The sequence below is a fragment of the Myxocyprinus asiaticus genome, chromosome 6 (genome assembly GCF_019703515.2).
Source record: "Myxocyprinus asiaticus isolate MX2 ecotype Aquarium Trade chromosome 6, UBuf_Myxa_2, whole genome shotgun sequence".
In the NCBI taxonomy this organism is placed as follows: domain Eukaryota; kingdom Metazoa; phylum Chordata; class Actinopteri; order Cypriniformes; family Catostomidae; genus Myxocyprinus; species Myxocyprinus asiaticus.
The window spans coordinates 24,973,023-24,989,204 of record NC_059349.1 but is presented as its reverse complement, the minus strand read 5'-3'; the positions used below and the strand labels follow the sequence as shown (position 1 = coordinate 24,989,204).

The 16,182-nt window shown below is 41.1% G+C and overlaps 1 protein-coding gene across 3 annotated transcripts in view; it reads right to left on the bottom strand.

Annotated features, from left to right (window-relative positions):
- LOC127442616 (chromodomain-helicase-DNA-binding protein 7-like) overlaps positions 1-16,182 on the bottom strand; it is a 104,653-nt gene that overhangs the window by 22,648 nt on the left and 65,823 nt on the right. For all 3 annotated transcript variants that reach the window (XM_051700779.1, XM_051700780.1, XM_051700781.1), the window contains exons 5-23: positions 15,823-15,942; positions 15,595-15,660; positions 14,344-14,399; positions 12,939-13,053; positions 12,336-12,419; positions 12,011-12,148; positions 11,766-11,887; positions 11,321-11,564; positions 10,984-11,160; positions 9,614-9,757; positions 9,228-9,510; positions 8,817-9,027; positions 5,639-5,834; positions 5,247-5,414; positions 4,819-4,998; positions 3,037-3,147; positions 2,197-2,402; positions 739-938; positions 438-597 (exon numbers count right to left, since the gene is read on the bottom strand). In XM_051700779.1, coding sequence (XP_051556739.1) covers positions 438-597; positions 739-938; positions 2,197-2,402; positions 3,037-3,147; positions 4,819-4,998; positions 5,247-5,414; positions 5,639-5,834; positions 8,817-9,027; positions 9,228-9,510; positions 9,614-9,757; positions 10,984-11,160; positions 11,321-11,564; positions 11,766-11,887; positions 12,011-12,148; positions 12,336-12,419; positions 12,939-13,053; positions 14,344-14,399; positions 15,595-15,660; positions 15,823-15,942 — 2,981 coding nt within the window. The remainder of the gene's footprint in view (positions 1-437; positions 598-738; positions 939-2,196; positions 2,403-3,036; positions 3,148-4,818; positions 4,999-5,246; positions 5,415-5,638; positions 5,835-8,816; positions 9,028-9,227; positions 9,511-9,613; positions 9,758-10,983; positions 11,161-11,320; positions 11,565-11,765; positions 11,888-12,010; positions 12,149-12,335; positions 12,420-12,938; positions 13,054-14,343; positions 14,400-15,594; positions 15,661-15,822; positions 15,943-16,182) is intronic.

Here is a 16,182-nt window from a genome sequence, read left to right as displayed (position 1 = left end):
GTGCACAGTTGCACATGTTCATTTAAATTCAAAAGTTTGCTTCAATTACTTTTAGGTTAAAAAACATAAGTACAAAATTCCTTAAAATCACCTGCTTCTCATGATATCAAACTTGGAAGAGGAGTCAAAAAGGACACTTTAAAAAAAAAGACATCAGAAGGACAACTGTACTGTCAGTGTTGGTTTTTAAACCAGGGTTCCCACAATGTTTGACCAATAAATTTCCATGTCCTTTTCAATTAGGTAAATCTTTTAAATTAATAAATGAACTTTGTAAAAAGACCCTAAACTGACAGACTTAATCTTAAAAATTCATTATAGAAATGTACTTCCCGGCCTGGAAATCATAGTTCTAAAGTCCCCTGATTTTTCCATGACCTATTTTGATGGAACTTTTTATAAAAGTGTCAATGGCAGTTTTGTGAAATTTTACATACTTGTTGCAGTGGTGTTTCAGGTGTCTCTTGTAACTGTCCTCTTGAAGGAGGATGTCAGGATTATAGTCAGCAAGCCAGTCAGCCTGTGGCATGTGGGGCTGAGGAGCCTGAGGCTTCCCCTTCTTCCCTTTACGGCCTCTGGGCACTGGCGCAGACAGTCCTGAAACCAGAGAAAAGCCATTTGTTTCGCCCATGAAGAGGTTGCTCCAAAATAGAAGGGCACATAATTAGGCCACAGAGGTAAGATGAATGACGCAAACTCGACATGACCGAGTGTTATTTAAAACTCATTGTGTCCTACCAGAGTGGTTGGTCAGCGTGCGGCTCTGTCCGGCCTCAGTAGGAGTGATGAGGTCCCAGATGAAGCTCTTGATGTTCTCATCTCCACGGTAGTGGAGCAGGCAGTACGCCAGGAGAGCGCGGCAGATGGTCTCTATGTCTCGCTCCCTCAGCGGGCGTTTAAAGCGTCCGTGGGACAGGATGTCACCCCAGCGGCCCCAGCTATGCACAGCAGAGTAGAGAAGTTAGCCAGGGTTCCATGCAAAACATGCAACAACCTTGGTCTTTCTGTTCCCTCAAGTTATTTCAAGAATTTAAGGTCTTTTGATCCTGGATTTGATATTCAGTTCTGTTAGATTGTGTAAAGAAGCAGGGTAAAAGTCACTAGCATTACATTGAGATAAACCAATTCAAAAAATGAATGTGCTGTCAGAAAAAAAAAAGAAAAAAAAAAGCGTCAGGATCATTTAATCACAGCGCTACTCTATCACTGCTATTTTTCACAAACTGGAGGAGGAGGGGTGGCACTACTGCCTTGCTGGCATGGAGCATGACCACAAGGAGACCCCAATACCCTTGTTATTTGATGGGAGCACTCAAGCTCTCTCTGAACCACAGGCCTGCGGGGCTTTTTGGGAAGAGAGGGGGAGGTCTGCTCTGATTTCAGAGCCCTACACTGCTTTTCAAAAAAAAAAAAAAAAAAAAAACTTTAGAGACAAAGCCCACAGACTTGATGGATCTAATTTGCAGTTTAGCCCAGGGGTCTAGACGTGTCTGACTGAAGAGTGAGAGAAAAAAAAATAAATACTGGTCAGACATCGTGCACGCAGCCAGCCATGATTACTGCCGAGTGCACTGAGGCCTGCCGCTTAATTAACTGTGCGTTAGATAGCGCTGTGTCTGTTACTGCCTCAGGACAAAGCAAGCGCGACAAACTCGGCCACTGCACTGGTGGGCTGTGAGCTACCAGATATGCTCATTCCAAATGGAAAACAAGACAAGACAAGGGGTATTTGGTTAGCAATGAAACAAAGCAGGAAGCTGAATATCCTGTCTCATGGCACTGGGATGGACTTCCAGCCAAGGCTGGTTTCCATTGTGAGCGACGATTGAGAAAATGGAGAAGCTTCCTCTATGGTTTTGAAAGATATGACCTGAAGAAATCTGATGGTTGGATGTGAAAAAAACATGTGGAAGTGATACAGAATTCATGTTCTGGACATTTTTCTCAGCTGTGGCAACACATTGCCCTATAGGGTCAGGGTATAATTAGTTGCCGTTTAGCAGATGCTTTTTCCTCAAAAGCAGCCTGGAGACCACAAATTGTAGCCCTCAAGGACTGCTTAAATGTGCAATGGTGATATAGTACAATTGTGATCTTTATTTTTAATGGGCTGAGATTTTTACTAGCCTGAAATTTTACTACGCTATGTAAACAACATTTGAATATGCCCATGTGATCTTTCCAGACTGCACTCACCCATACACCAGAAGGTTCTTCTCCACTCTGAAGCACTCACTGCGGGGGTACCCCTGGGTTCGGTCCTGGGGCCTTCTTGGTTTCTGAATGGGCTTGTCCTCTGAGTCACTCTCTAGCTCAGAGTACTCCATCAATTCGTCCTCCTTCATAGAGCTGTAGTGACGTGTCTGCTTCCTGACCCGTGGAGTGTCAATCACCAGATTATTCTGAAAAGAGATATGATCTGGGGTTTGAATGCTATCCAAAGAGCTTAAGACAGTAGAGAGGGGTTCTGCATTTTCAAAACTTATTTCTATATCATGATAATAATGATATATGAATTTACTACACCACAAGATAAAGACCTCTGCTTAAGGGCATTTGCAGAAAAAAATACTGTGATAGAGCATTTTAGTTACATATACATAACATGAAGTTTCTCTCAAAGCTGATTCTCCCGAGAACAAAGAACAGTGGTAATTACAGAAAATGCTTCACATAACCAAGTTTAAACAATTTTGTCTTTCCTCAATTACGGCAACATTTTGTGCACTGTTAGTCTGGGGAAATAAGCCTCATTAATTATGCTCAGATAGCATGTTTATGAGGAGTGACACAGTGTGGTGGAAACTACCCAGACCTGGATTCTCATCATCTTCAATCAATTCTCAGACAGAATTACGAATATGATGCCAGACAAGAGCTGCTAATGCATAACCGACATTAATGAAACAATGGATAATCATCAGCTATAAGTCCTCCACACATCACTAAACAAGAGCGTCTTGCTACAGATTAGTGCCTTCACTTCAAACTACATCTCCTGTGAGAGCTCCTTTCCTCTATTAAGTTGCTGCTTACCCTACAATTGATCACATCCAGGTCCAGCTCTGCTTTCTTTGCCCATTTCTGCCAGAAATCTGGGTCCTCCAGAGAAATGTCTGTTCTATTCCCAGAGGACACAAAACTTGCCTGGTAAAATAAATAAAATAAAGGGTGAGATCAGAGCTATTTTACCCTTTAGTTATCCCTATTTTAAAAGCAAGAAGAAAAAAGATAAGCCCATATACAGATAATTATGTAATATTGATGTAGTGGTTTCAGGAAATACAATGTTAAATATCTACAGTGCATTCATAAAGTATTCAGACCCCTTCATTTTTTCATTCTTCCTTTGTTGCAGCCTTATGCTAAAATGCTTTAAATTATTTATTTTTTCACATCAATCTACACTCCATACCCCATAATGACAAAGCAATTTATTAGAAAGAAAAAAACTGAAATATCACATTGACATAAGAATTCAGACCCTTAACTCAGTACTTAGTTGAAGCACCTTTAGCAGCGATTACAGCCTCAAGTCTTTTTGGGTATGATACGACAAGCTTTGCACACCTGGATTTGGGGATTTTCTGCCATTCTTCTCTGCAGATCCTCTCAAGCACTGTCATGTTGGATGGGAACTGTTGGTGGACAGCCATTTTCAGGTCTCTCCAGAGATGTTCGACTGGGTTCAAGTTTGGGCTCTGGCTGGGCCACTCAATGACATTCACAGAGCCACTCTTGCGTTGTCTTGGCTGTGTGCTTAGGGTCATTGTCCTGTTGGAAGGCAAACCTTCAGCCCAGTCTGAGGTCCTGAGTGCTCTGGACCAGATTTTCACTAAGGATCTCTCTATTTTGCTGCGTTCAGCTTTCCTTCAACCCTGACCAACCCCTGCTGCTGAAAAACACCCCCACAGCATGATGCTACCACCACCATGCTTCACTGCTGGGATAGTATTGCGCAGGTGATGAGCAGTGCCTGGTTTCCTCCAGACGTGATGCTTGGAATTGAGGCCAACCAGTTCAATCTTCATTTCATCAGACCAGAGAATCTTGTTTCTCACAAAATCTTTTTTTTGGCAAATTCCAAGCGGGCTTTCATGTGTCTTGCTCTGAGAAGAGGCTTCCGTCTGACCACTCTGCCATAAAGCCCAGATTGGTGGAGTATTGCAGTGATGGTCCTTCTGGATCTCAACCAGAGTGACCATCAAATTCAACTTCTTGGTCACCTCTCTTACCAAGGCCCTTCTCCACCGAATGCTGTTTGGCTGGGCGGCCAGCCCTAGGAAGAGTCCTGGTTGTTCCAAACTTCTTCCATTTAAGAATTATGGAGGCCACTGTGCTCTTGGGAACCTTCAATGCAGCTGAAATTTTTTTGTAGCCTTCCCCAGATCTATGCCTTGACACAATCCTGTCTCTGAGCTCTGCAGGCAGTCCCTTTGACCTCATGGCTTGGTTTTTGCTTTGATAAACATTTTCAGCTGTGAGACCTTATACAGACAGGTGTGTGTCTTTCCAAATCATGTCCAATCAATTGAATTTTCCACAGGTGAACTCCAATCAAAGTGTAGAAACATCTCAAAGATGATCCAGAGAAATGGGATGCACCTGAGCTAAATTTCAAGTGTTATAGCAAAGGGTCAGAATACTTTTTAATACATTTGCAAAGTTATCAAAAATCTGTTTTTTGCTTTGTCATTATGGGGTATGGAGTGTAGAATGTGAAAAAAATGAAGGGGTCTGAAAATTTTATTAATGCACTGTATATGCAACCCATAGCCACCCCCCCCAAAAAAAGACTTGTTAGTGAAATGTTATCACCTTTGCAAACGTTGAGCCTTTTCCCTCTGATTCAATAGTAATGGTCTGTGTTCGTCTTTGCAAAATCTGGTCAATGTCTTCTTCACAGAACTTGGAGCCCTCATCCTCCTCATCCATTAGAGCTCCATACGCTCCTTTCCGCAGGAGGTCCTCAATTTCCTTTTTAGAGAGCTGCTGAACCTGAAAAAGCAGTAATAAATTAGCTTTCCTAAAACAGATTTCAATAAATTTACTCTTTTCATCTTGGGTAGTTTATGGAGTGGACAAATTTAGGCAGATGGTAGAAAGGAAAATAAGTTTCAGTGCACAGGAATTAGAGGTCCATCCACTGACTGCCAACATGTGGAAAGTATGTTTGATTAATGAACCATCTGGAATGCTGTTTCAGTGGAACTCTACAAAATGGTGATGCTGTGTGTAGTTCATACCCCATTGGCAGCGTTCTCCCTCCCGCTCATGGACTGAAGCACGGCCTTGTCCAGTCCCAGCTTCAGACTGGCCTTGTCAAACATCTCCCTTTCGTAGGAGTTTCTGGTGATCAGGCGGTAAATCTTCACAGCCTTGCTCTGTCCGATCCTGTGGCATCGAGCTTGTGCCTAAAGGAAACACAGCAAAACAGTCTCACACACTGCCTTTGAGGACTCGCAAAAACACACATCCTAGAAAACTGCTACGGTGCATAATGTGATGGCTGCATTCCAACCAGTAACTCAGCTGGAAGTACTCCATTATAAGAAGCTTTGTAAAATAAAATGGCTTCCCACAAAGGTCCAGAACATTTCACTCTTAGTGTCCAACGTGGTGCAGAATCAATGCTTACCTGCAAGTCATTCTGAGGATTCCAGTCAGAGTCAAATATGATGCAGGTATCAGCTGCAGTCAAGTTAATACCCAGTCCTCCAGCCCTGGTGCACAGCAAGAACACAAAACGGTCCGAGTCTGGTCGTGAGAAGCGGTCAATAGCTGCCTGGCGGAGGTTTCCTCTAACTCTGCCATCTATACGTTCATATGGATACCTAGAGTGCAGAACATGGAGAACACATTAAATTCTTTGTTAGCTTTTATTAAAAGTGATAGTTCACCGAAATATGAAAAATCTATCATTTACTCAGCCACATTCCAAACTAGTATGACATCCATTCTTCTGTGGAACACAAAAGTAGATGTCAGTAGGGCTGCACAATTAATCAAAAAAATAATTACGATTATCGATTACAGCCTCCACGATTATATATTTGTGAAAACTGACAATTACAACCTTTAATTTACGTTGTCTGCTGTTGCGTCAGTGGTTTCTAATTACAAACTGTTTTTGCAGCGTTTGAGTATTCTAACCAATCACAGACATGTCCATTGAGCAATGAAGTGGCAATGACAACTGATCCTAATGCGCAAGTTTTAAACTCGTTTAAAAAGTCTGATGCCCAGATGCTTGCTTTATGCTTCAATTAATACTGAAGAAACATATCCTGACACTCAAAGAAGCTGTAGAACAGCTAAAGTGCTTTAATTCTAAAGCACGTAAGAATTATTTTGGATTTGTTGCAAGTTGCACCGCTCGATTGCAATGGAGATGGTAAGCACACTGCAAATGAGCAACGCGACAACATAAAACGCTCCCGTTCTAATCCAGGCACAGACGCGTTGTAAATAATTTATTTACTTATGCTCATTAGACAGCTTGATTTTTATTGAGCATTAGCGAGAGTGCAGAATTCTGTTTGGAGCGTAAGTAAGCTCGCACTGAACTGTCTGTGGCTCAAACAGTATAAACCTGCAGTGAGTAAAAGCTTCACTGTAATGGGAGACTTCGTCTCGTTGCTCGATTTCTGTGTACAAATGTTTATTTTTTTCAATTTGATAAGTTAAATACTAACATTTTAAGTAGGCCAATGTGAATTTGAATTCAGCTTAACTGTTCCAAACTTGTTTTGGAAGTGTAGCCAACAAAGAAAATGGCATGAATGGCTTATTTCACTAATCACCTTCATTATCATCAGGTCTGCTCTAATAAGACTCATTTGCACCCCCCCCCCCGCAGTTGCTATTGGTAGATTTACAATTTTCACATATCGCACAAACTCTGTTTCAAATTTTTGGTTGTTTTTAATTCTCAAAGTGCAACTGCTGAGGCCAAATGTGTTCCAATGATGATCTTGCATGAACAAGATCACCATTGAAGATCTAATGGGAATGAATGGGCAGTCTCACCACCACAGCACTTACTGAACGCAAGTAACTTGGTCAATTCAAATCAGCTGTTAATAACTTAGAATATTGAATATGTAATTTACTCTACGTTGACCAATAATTTTAGTAGTAAAGACACATTGCATGTCTGATGGTAGCTTTTGTTTTTATGCCACCTTTCTTAGGCTTTAGAGGTGTATTAAACATGTGAGGATGTGTATTTATCAACCAGTTATGTCACAAAGACATTGAATCAATTAAAAACTGGTTTTGTCAATAGTTCAGAAAAAACCTACATTTATTTCTCCTATACCATATATATCCCTTTAGAATAACTTTTATTAGGCCTAATATTAACAAACATTATTAAAATAATTTAATACCTAAAAGATGCTTAAAAAACTGGAGTGAAGCTTGTATCCATCATTAAAATCTGCCATCTAGAAACTCTGAAGAACCACACGGTTGCCTACATTGTGACATCACTGTAATTTAATCTTTTAGTCATCATCAATAATTGCGATTACAATACACTGTGTAACAATTTTTATTAGATTTTTTTTTTGTTCCTGGGTAGTAAGTGTTTTTGCCTCAAAAGTATAGAAAATGGCTATTATTACCCACAGACTTTACTTTTGTGACCAGGACAGTGATATTTTGAAATGTACCTATTTCCAATGAGAAAACGGGCGAATGTGTGTCTTTTCATTCACAAAGTCAGAAAAAACAACATATGAATCCAAATTAACATGTATTTATCCTAAAGTAATATTCAAAGCCGTGCTGGTCCATAATGGTAACAAGTACCCGTCTCTTCCCCTGGCTCACTCGGTGCACCTCAAAGAGGATTACAACAGCATCAAGACCTTGTTGGACACCTTGATGTTTGAGTACAGCTGGGAGGTCATAGGACACTTCAAAATGGTGGCATTCCTGATGGGTCTCCAAGGCGGTTTTACCAAGTTTCCCTGCTATCTTTGCCTTTGGGACAGCAGGGACACCAAGGCGCACTACCACAGGCAGAACCAGCAACAGCGGACCGAGTTCTCTGTGGGGAGGAACAACGTCAAGTGGGAGCCACTGGTGGATCCCCAGAAGGTGCTGCACCACTGCACATCAAATTGGGCCTTATGAAACAATTTGTCATATCTCTAGATAATGAGTCGGAAGCCTTCAAGTACCCTCAAGACTTCTTCCCTAAGCTGTCTGAGGCAAAGGTCAAAGCCGGTGTCTTCGTTGGACCACAGATAAAGAAGGATTTTGGATTCATATGTTGTTTTTCATTCACAAAGTCAGAAAAGACACAAATTCACCCATTTTCTAATTGGAAATAGGTAAATTTCAAAATATCACTGTCTACACTATTATGGGTAATAATAGCCATTTTCTATAATTTTGAGGCATAAGCAATTAGGAAATAACATTTACTACCCAGGAACAAAAATTTTGTTACATAGTGATATCAATGGCAACAATCAACTATTATGATTTATTGTCATAATCGTGCAGCCCTAGATGTTAGGCAGAATGAAAGTTAATAGCCTCATTCACTATTAACTTTCACTATACAATAACAGTCAATGGTAACTGAAGCTAACATTCTGCATAACATCCACGGTGTTCCACGCAAGTCATTCAGTTTGGAACAACATGACTGCAAGTACATGATAGAAATTTCAGCTTCGTTTGAACCATCCCTTCAAGTACTTTTCCATTGACAAATTACTCCGTTAATTTTACGATTTCTACACCAACATATGAGTGTTTTTATATATTTGTTGGCAGTGCTGTGGGATTAGACATCCTACCGTCTCTGAATAAGGTAGTCCTCCAGGATGTCCAGACAGCGCACCATCTGGGAAAAGATGAGCACACGGTGACCCCCAGCCTTCAGTTTGGGGAGCAGCTTGTCGATCAGCACCAGTTTTCCTGCAGCATGGATCATGGCCTGGAGGTGGAATTCTGGGTGGTCTGTGGGGTGGCTCTCCCTAAACTCCTCCATAATCTTCTCTTCAGCACCTACAGATACAATAAAATTTCAGTTTGGCTGTGGCTTAAGAAACAGTTGCATACATTAAGCTTATACTTTTCAAATTAAACAAATACAGTCAAAACAGGTTATCAAAACAGCCCTCTCACCTCGCTAACTAATAAAATATTTTACATTGTACACACCTTATCTTACGTTCCCTAAGGATTGATTAGTTTTACTTTCTCACCATTGATGAGGTAGGGGTGATTACAGCACTTTCTCAGCTCCATCATGGTATTCAGCAGGTTGGGAACACTGGATCCTCCACCACCTCCGCCTCCACCACCACCACCTCCACTCTTGGATAAGAAGGCAAAGTTCTTCTCCAAGATAGCACGGTAGTATTTCTTCTGCACATTGGTCAGCTCCACCTCGATGATGGTCTCCTCTTTTGGTGCAAGATTCTTCTCCACATCCTCCTTTAGTCGCCGTAGCATCATGGGTTTCAGAATGCCCTGAAGCTTTTGCACCTGAAAATAGCATGTGAGGTACATTAGAAAGCATCTACCCAGGGATCTCTGAAAAGCTTAACATAGAGTGTGTTGACTTATGAAAACGTTTGATATTTTATACCTGTTCCTCTGTCTTAAGATCTCCAAACTCCTGCATGAAGGTGGCCTCTGAGGGAAACCTATCTGGCTCCAGAAAGTGGAGGAGACTGAAGAGCTCCTCCACTGTGTTCTGCAGTGGGGTCCCAGTGAGCAGGACTTTGTGTTCCTATGGGAGATAAAGAAGTCTTATTAAATAACATTTTAACAAGTGTGTAAGAGCCTATCTACAACAGTGTTTCTCAACCAGTGGGTCGCAGGGTGCAAGCCATCACAGAACCACACACGCCAATGATCTCTGGAGTGCGTGCGCACGTCAACCGAGATTCCCTCCATATCGCAGCACAGACCACAACACTGATGTGCCCCATCTGAATCCTTGTGATTACTTTCTAGTTTAAAGCACTATGGAGGAAGTCAAACCTCTCAAACAGCTAGACAGCCCTGACATTATAAACAGCACAGACAAGGACAAGAGAGACAACACTGTGCATGTACCAAAATAAAGGTTTTTCAAAGTACACAATCACCCTTACTAAAATTAATCACTATTTTACAATAGTAACAGATGGTATTTTGACAAAATTTTTTATACTTAATATATTAGGTGGAATCTATTGGACTTTTTTATTTTTTTATAACTGTGGCAGTTGTAGTTAAAGTTTCTAAATGTGTTTAGGCTACAATTTTTTCATTAACAAAATACTATTTTTTTTTTTTGAAAGACTAACTACATTGACCCAACACAGCAATGAGGTGCCACCTATGATCTTACCTCTGCTTCTATGGCACTGTAAATATAAGGGTAAGTACATGAAGTATGGTCATCCGAGACAACAAATTATGGATAAAGTTTTCCTACAGTGTAATTAAAGTTCTGTTTGAATGATGTTTGATATTAGGAAATGAACTGGAAAATACATATAACAGGCTCATAAATAAATAGGCTCATCAACTTTGAAAAAATCTATGCAAGATAAAAGAAAATGCGACCCAGGCTACATTAAATCCAGGTTAAATTTTTTGCTGTGTTGGGTCGCCACTTGATGTACAATGAAAATCTGGGTCTGGAAGCAAAACCAGTTGAGAACCACTCATCTACAGGTTTCCCAGATTTTTGGCCAATGAATTTCCATGACCTTTTCAGTCATTTGTGATTAGTGGATAAGGTTTTTAAAACAAAAATTTAGACAGTTTCACAAATGAATAATTTAGACCAATTGTTGAATCGGTTCAACCAATAAAGTAATAAAGTTCAGTAAAGCTCTTAGTAGTACTTCGAGTATTTTATGCATTTACATCAACACAAAAGTAATGGGTAAGTAGCCAAAAGATCAGAGCACAGACAGGTAATTTTCAGTAAATGTTTCCTTAGGTGGAAGCCGAGGCACCAACCATGTCCATCATCTTTAGGCCCTCAAGCAGCTTGCAGTTCCTATTCTTGAGCCTATGAGCCTCATCAATGATCACACAGCGCCAAGGCACACCCCGTAGCTCGGGGCAATCCGTCAAGATCATCTCAAATGTGGTGATGATTGCATGGAATTTGTAGGCTCCCTTTATTACACGGTTCTGCAGGAAGAGATATTTCGGTTATGATGAAGGGCCCTTGAGAACACAGCTTTATTCACACAGTCCTGCAGAAATTGGAAGTCTTGTGAAACATGACCTCTAACTCACTGAAATATGAGTAATATGATCTATGTATATGCAGTAATAAAGAAATGTGTACCTGTGAGTCTCTGTAATACATCTCGTAAGCCTGAATGGTCTTTCGGCTTGCCTGGCTACCGTGATAGACCACTACGTTGAGTTCGGTCCATGTCCTGAATTCCCTCTCCCAGTTTGGAATGGTGGAAAGAGGCGCAATCACCAGGAAAGGACCAGTAATTCCCTTCAGGCATATCTCATACAGGAATGTGATCGACTGGATTGTTTTGCCAAGACCCATTTCATCGGCTAAAATGCAGTTTCGTCTGAGAGCAGAATAAAAGAGTGCAAGTTTATAGTGAGTATAAGTCCACTGCTAAACAACACATGGATTTTCAAGTAGAGACTGCAATATTTAATGAACTCTGTGCATTCAAATGGCATTAAAAATGTGCCAGCGTCATTGCAATTTCAGCCTGTGTATGAGTGAGCAGTGCAGCTGGCCGGCTGAGTAATTGCATACATACGTGTTGTACCAGTTGAAGAGCAGCCAGTTGACTCCCTCCAGCTGGTATTCCCTGAGAGCATTGCTGTTTTTATATTCTCTGGAACTCTCGGATTTCTGCCAGTCGCTAGCGGGAGGTCGTTCCTGTTTCAAATAAAACAATTCCCGTTAGTGGTTTCCGTGCAACCACAAGAACGTGGCCCTCTCCCCTCACTCACTCAGCACTCAAAAGAAAAAATGAAGACCTAGAGGAGTGCCAGATCTTACCACGCGCTTTAGCTCTGGCTCACGCAACATCACTCTCTCAAACTCCTCAATTTTTCCTTGGTCGATGTCGGCTTTTAGTTCCCATGTGCTGTCCTCATAGGCCAAGGAGCACCACTTCACCAGGTACAAAGTTACAGGCTGCAGGAACATACGCCAACAGAAAGGAGTTATTCAAAAGAGGGTTCTCACATTTTTCTGGGGTGGTCTGACTGGCAACTTTACAGCAGTACCCATCTTCTGAGAGCTTTAATCAAGGTAATCCATGTTTTAAGAGACAGATGGTTTGAGAATGAGTGAAGTGGAGGGATGAGAGAGAAAGCCATACCTCTCCATTTTCATCAGTGCTTTCAGACACATCCAGAACCCTGTCCACCTCCACATAATCTGGGTTGAAGGGCTCATCATCCATCTGACAATGAGAGTGTGATTGATTAGTTAGATGGAACACTGCAGAATGGTGGTTTCACTACCGATTGAGCCACAACTACTACAAGCCTCTAAATCAGAATCTACCTGGTGGAACATTGAGCTTTTCTGATGTGGGTGGCATAAATCTATCTGGGAAAACCCCACATGGGGTCCCCAGAAGCCCTTTTGAATGTGGTATGGAGCTGCACACCAGAAATGAAAGTCTTCAATACAACTGCTTGAATTACTTAAACTTGTAAACTGAACTGGGCGTGCAGTGTCGTGCTGGGAGATTGCATGCAACAGAGATAAGGGCTTTAAGTGAGGCTTTTTTTTTTTTATTGCCTTAGCATGGATAAGACTGTTCAAAAAGCCACCATAATACCAGCACAACACGCCACTGTTGAGCATACATACTGCCACCATTATCAGTGAGGGCCATAAAATGAGAGGGGAAAAAACGGAGTGGAAAATAAAACAAAATGGTGGATGACAAGGAAAATGGAGGGTTGATGCTAACCTCAGTTAGGAAGTTACTGAGGGCCTGCTTGGCTTTGAACCTCTTGACTTTCTGCTGTATTCTCTTATCCTTCTCCAGCTCTTCAATATCTGCCCAGCGACAGTGCAGGTAGGAACTGAGGAAAACAAAATCCCTCTGTGACCTCACAGAGAAACTATCATGCACAAATTAGCACTTACAAAACGATCTACGTATCATATCATGCAGTATTTGGCCTCGTTTTAATTGGGAGTATTTGCTTTAAGTAATCGTGTGTAACAGTTTCTTATTCTGTTTACAATTCATAACAAAAACATAAGCCACATCTGCAGCCAAATAGCAACATATATATGCTAACTCTGTGCTGTATACAAATAAACAGCTTTTAGTCAGAGTAAAACAATTTGCCTGTTGTATTCTATTCATTCATTAACGTTAGTGACTGTCTATCAATGGATATTTCTGATATTTGTAACCCTCTTTGCTATGCACTAATTGTCTGGTTCATTGAATGAATGTTTTCACTACGAGTGTGATGAAACAACATTGTTTTAAAAACTCAAGTCCACTGTGAATAGCAACTACTCACATGCCAAAACAAATATATGATGGGACAGAATATTTAAACTGGTTTTATATAGTACTTGTAAAGCAAAATACTCTGAATAGGCTGCTTTAAACCACTTCTACCATCTCTATGACTGATGTTTTCATCTGTAAGCATACGCGTTTTGGTGTGCAGTGTGTTTGACACGCTGACATCAATTACGTATAAATTATGTAAAGTCACTTCGGACTGCAAGTCGCAGGAATTTTCAGATGAAGAAAAAAAACCTTGACTTATATTTTGTAAATTATGGTAGTCAAAATTACTGCGATGGGGTTTACAAAAACAGCTACTTTAGTGACAGTAAATTTGGCACACTCTGACTACCATTATCCATTTTTTGGAAAATCGTGGAAACATCAGAGTGGATTTTCTCCTTTGCTGTTAAAGCAAATGGGAATGAAAAAAATGTTTGCTAGGTTCTCCCATGTACCTCCACAGAAGTTTACCCTACTATAGTTTACTTCCAAAACCCAGAATTGTGAGAAGGGCCCATGCATTTTTTGTGAATTAACAGGTGTATTTACAGATTCATGTGTATGATTAGTTTAAAAATGTCCTTTATATTTAAGTAAAGGCTTATAACATTATCATTTAATAGGTGCACAGTACACGAACAGTTGCTTGTTTGCACTATTTTGGCATCAAGTTCTTTTAATGTTTAACTTAATACATGATTGCACACACGATGCAAAAGAGCTAAAAAAACAGAGCATAAAGTGAGTTTGTCTGAAAGGACAAAATGAAAATCAATTACTCTGTAATTCCCAACATTACGCAAGAATCAAATTATGCAGGCATTGTAGAGTGGATACTCACAAGCCTTTGAATTTGACATAAAACTCATCAACTTCCACCTCTTCACCCGACTCCAGCTGTAAAACAAAAACAAACCAGGAACATTACTTGGTGTTCGAAACTGAAATCCTTGTAACATGTTTGGAGCCTACAAATCACTAGTGTGTGAAAATTCCACCCAGCCTTCACAAGTATAACCCATTTCCTGTGGCAAACAAGTTGAGAAGTTCTGCATTTTGGCATTGATATCTGCTTTGTAAATGTAATGCCCCAGGACAAAAGACCAATCCTCTTCTTTTTCTCCAGCAAGTAGTACTCTGCACGGCTGAGTCATGAATCACTTCAGCTCCTCTGCCACACACAGCCCCATTCACAGGGAGCTGACCCAGGGCCTGGCTTCCTGCCAAAACCACAGCACTACGGCAGACGCTAAACCTACCATTTCCTCGGGTGGGAGCCCATTTGCAGCTGCGCTACTAAGAGCCATGTACAGTGTATTATTTTTGGCTGGCATGCTTGGGGAGCTTTGTTTTGAGGAGCTGTTTCAAAGGAGTAACGTTGCACGCTGCCACTGGCTGTGTCTAAAGGGGCTGAGATTAATCACGCTGAGAGACGGTTTATTCTTACATGGCTTCATTTCAAGACCTTGCACCGGCTTTGCTGTGAACCGGTCAGGGCTCGACAGCATTGTTGGTCTTTACCGGATTAATACTACTGTTACCCAAAAACAATATCAGCCCACTCAGCTATCTCCTTGGTAATCACATTGTCTGGGACAGGATTTTAGACAGCTGTTAGGTGTAATCTGTCCTGATCCAGTAGAGAGCAGCAGTTAAAGCCCACTCAGGTTTTGACATGAATGCTTAGCGTCTGCATTCATTCGAATGCAAGCCTGCCAAAGTATACTTCATTTGACTTTGTGCATACACAGGCAGTTGGCATAGGTGCTACTGGACTATTTCTCCTCAGGAGTTTAGATATAAAGATGTCTTTATACTCCTTCAGACTCATGTTATACAAATGCAGGGCTCTCCTGAACTCCTCACACACGCGTTCTTGACATGAATATCTACTGTTGTTGTATCCATATTAGTCTCCAGGCGCATACGCATTCAAAGATGTGTGGTTAGAAAAATCGGGCTGCGTACATTCAGTGCTCGAGCACTCTGCTGATGACGAAATTTGCATCACGCACGTGGACACTCAGCGTTCGCATCTGACCGAAGAATACTTTGGGCTTAAAGCACATGTGAGTACCTTTGGGCTGCTCACCTCTTTCTTTCCCACGCGCATCCCCATAATCTTCTCCACCACAGGGCCCTCCGCTTCCGGCAACTCCTACAACACACGGGAATGAAGGAAACAGTTGATGTGAGAACATCCATCAGCAGTTTTGCAACTCTGCCACAGTGACTCTTAATTACCTAAGCCATCAACATAATCATATAAATGCAAAATTCAACAAACAAACACACATCTATAAGCCTGGATGGCACCAACCTGCTGGTCAGAAGTGGTTGGAGACTTTGGTCCTGGGGAGTCATCATCTACATCAGAAATTCTGAACTCCAGGTCCTCAGTATAGCGTTTCCTCTTCACTTGCCTGCTAGATCGTCTCTTCTACAGTCAGCAAGACAAGTCATCTTTATTTGTATAGCGTTTTTCAAAACACACATAATTTCAAAGCAGCTTTACAGAAAATTATGCTTTAACAGAAAAAGCTGTAATATAGTAATATCTTCGAGTCATTATAGTGCGTTTAAATAAATAATAGAAAATAATTATATTTAGACCCCCAGTGAGCAAGCTTAAGGTGACTGTGGCAAGGAACACACTTTAAGGAATAGTTCACCCAAAAAT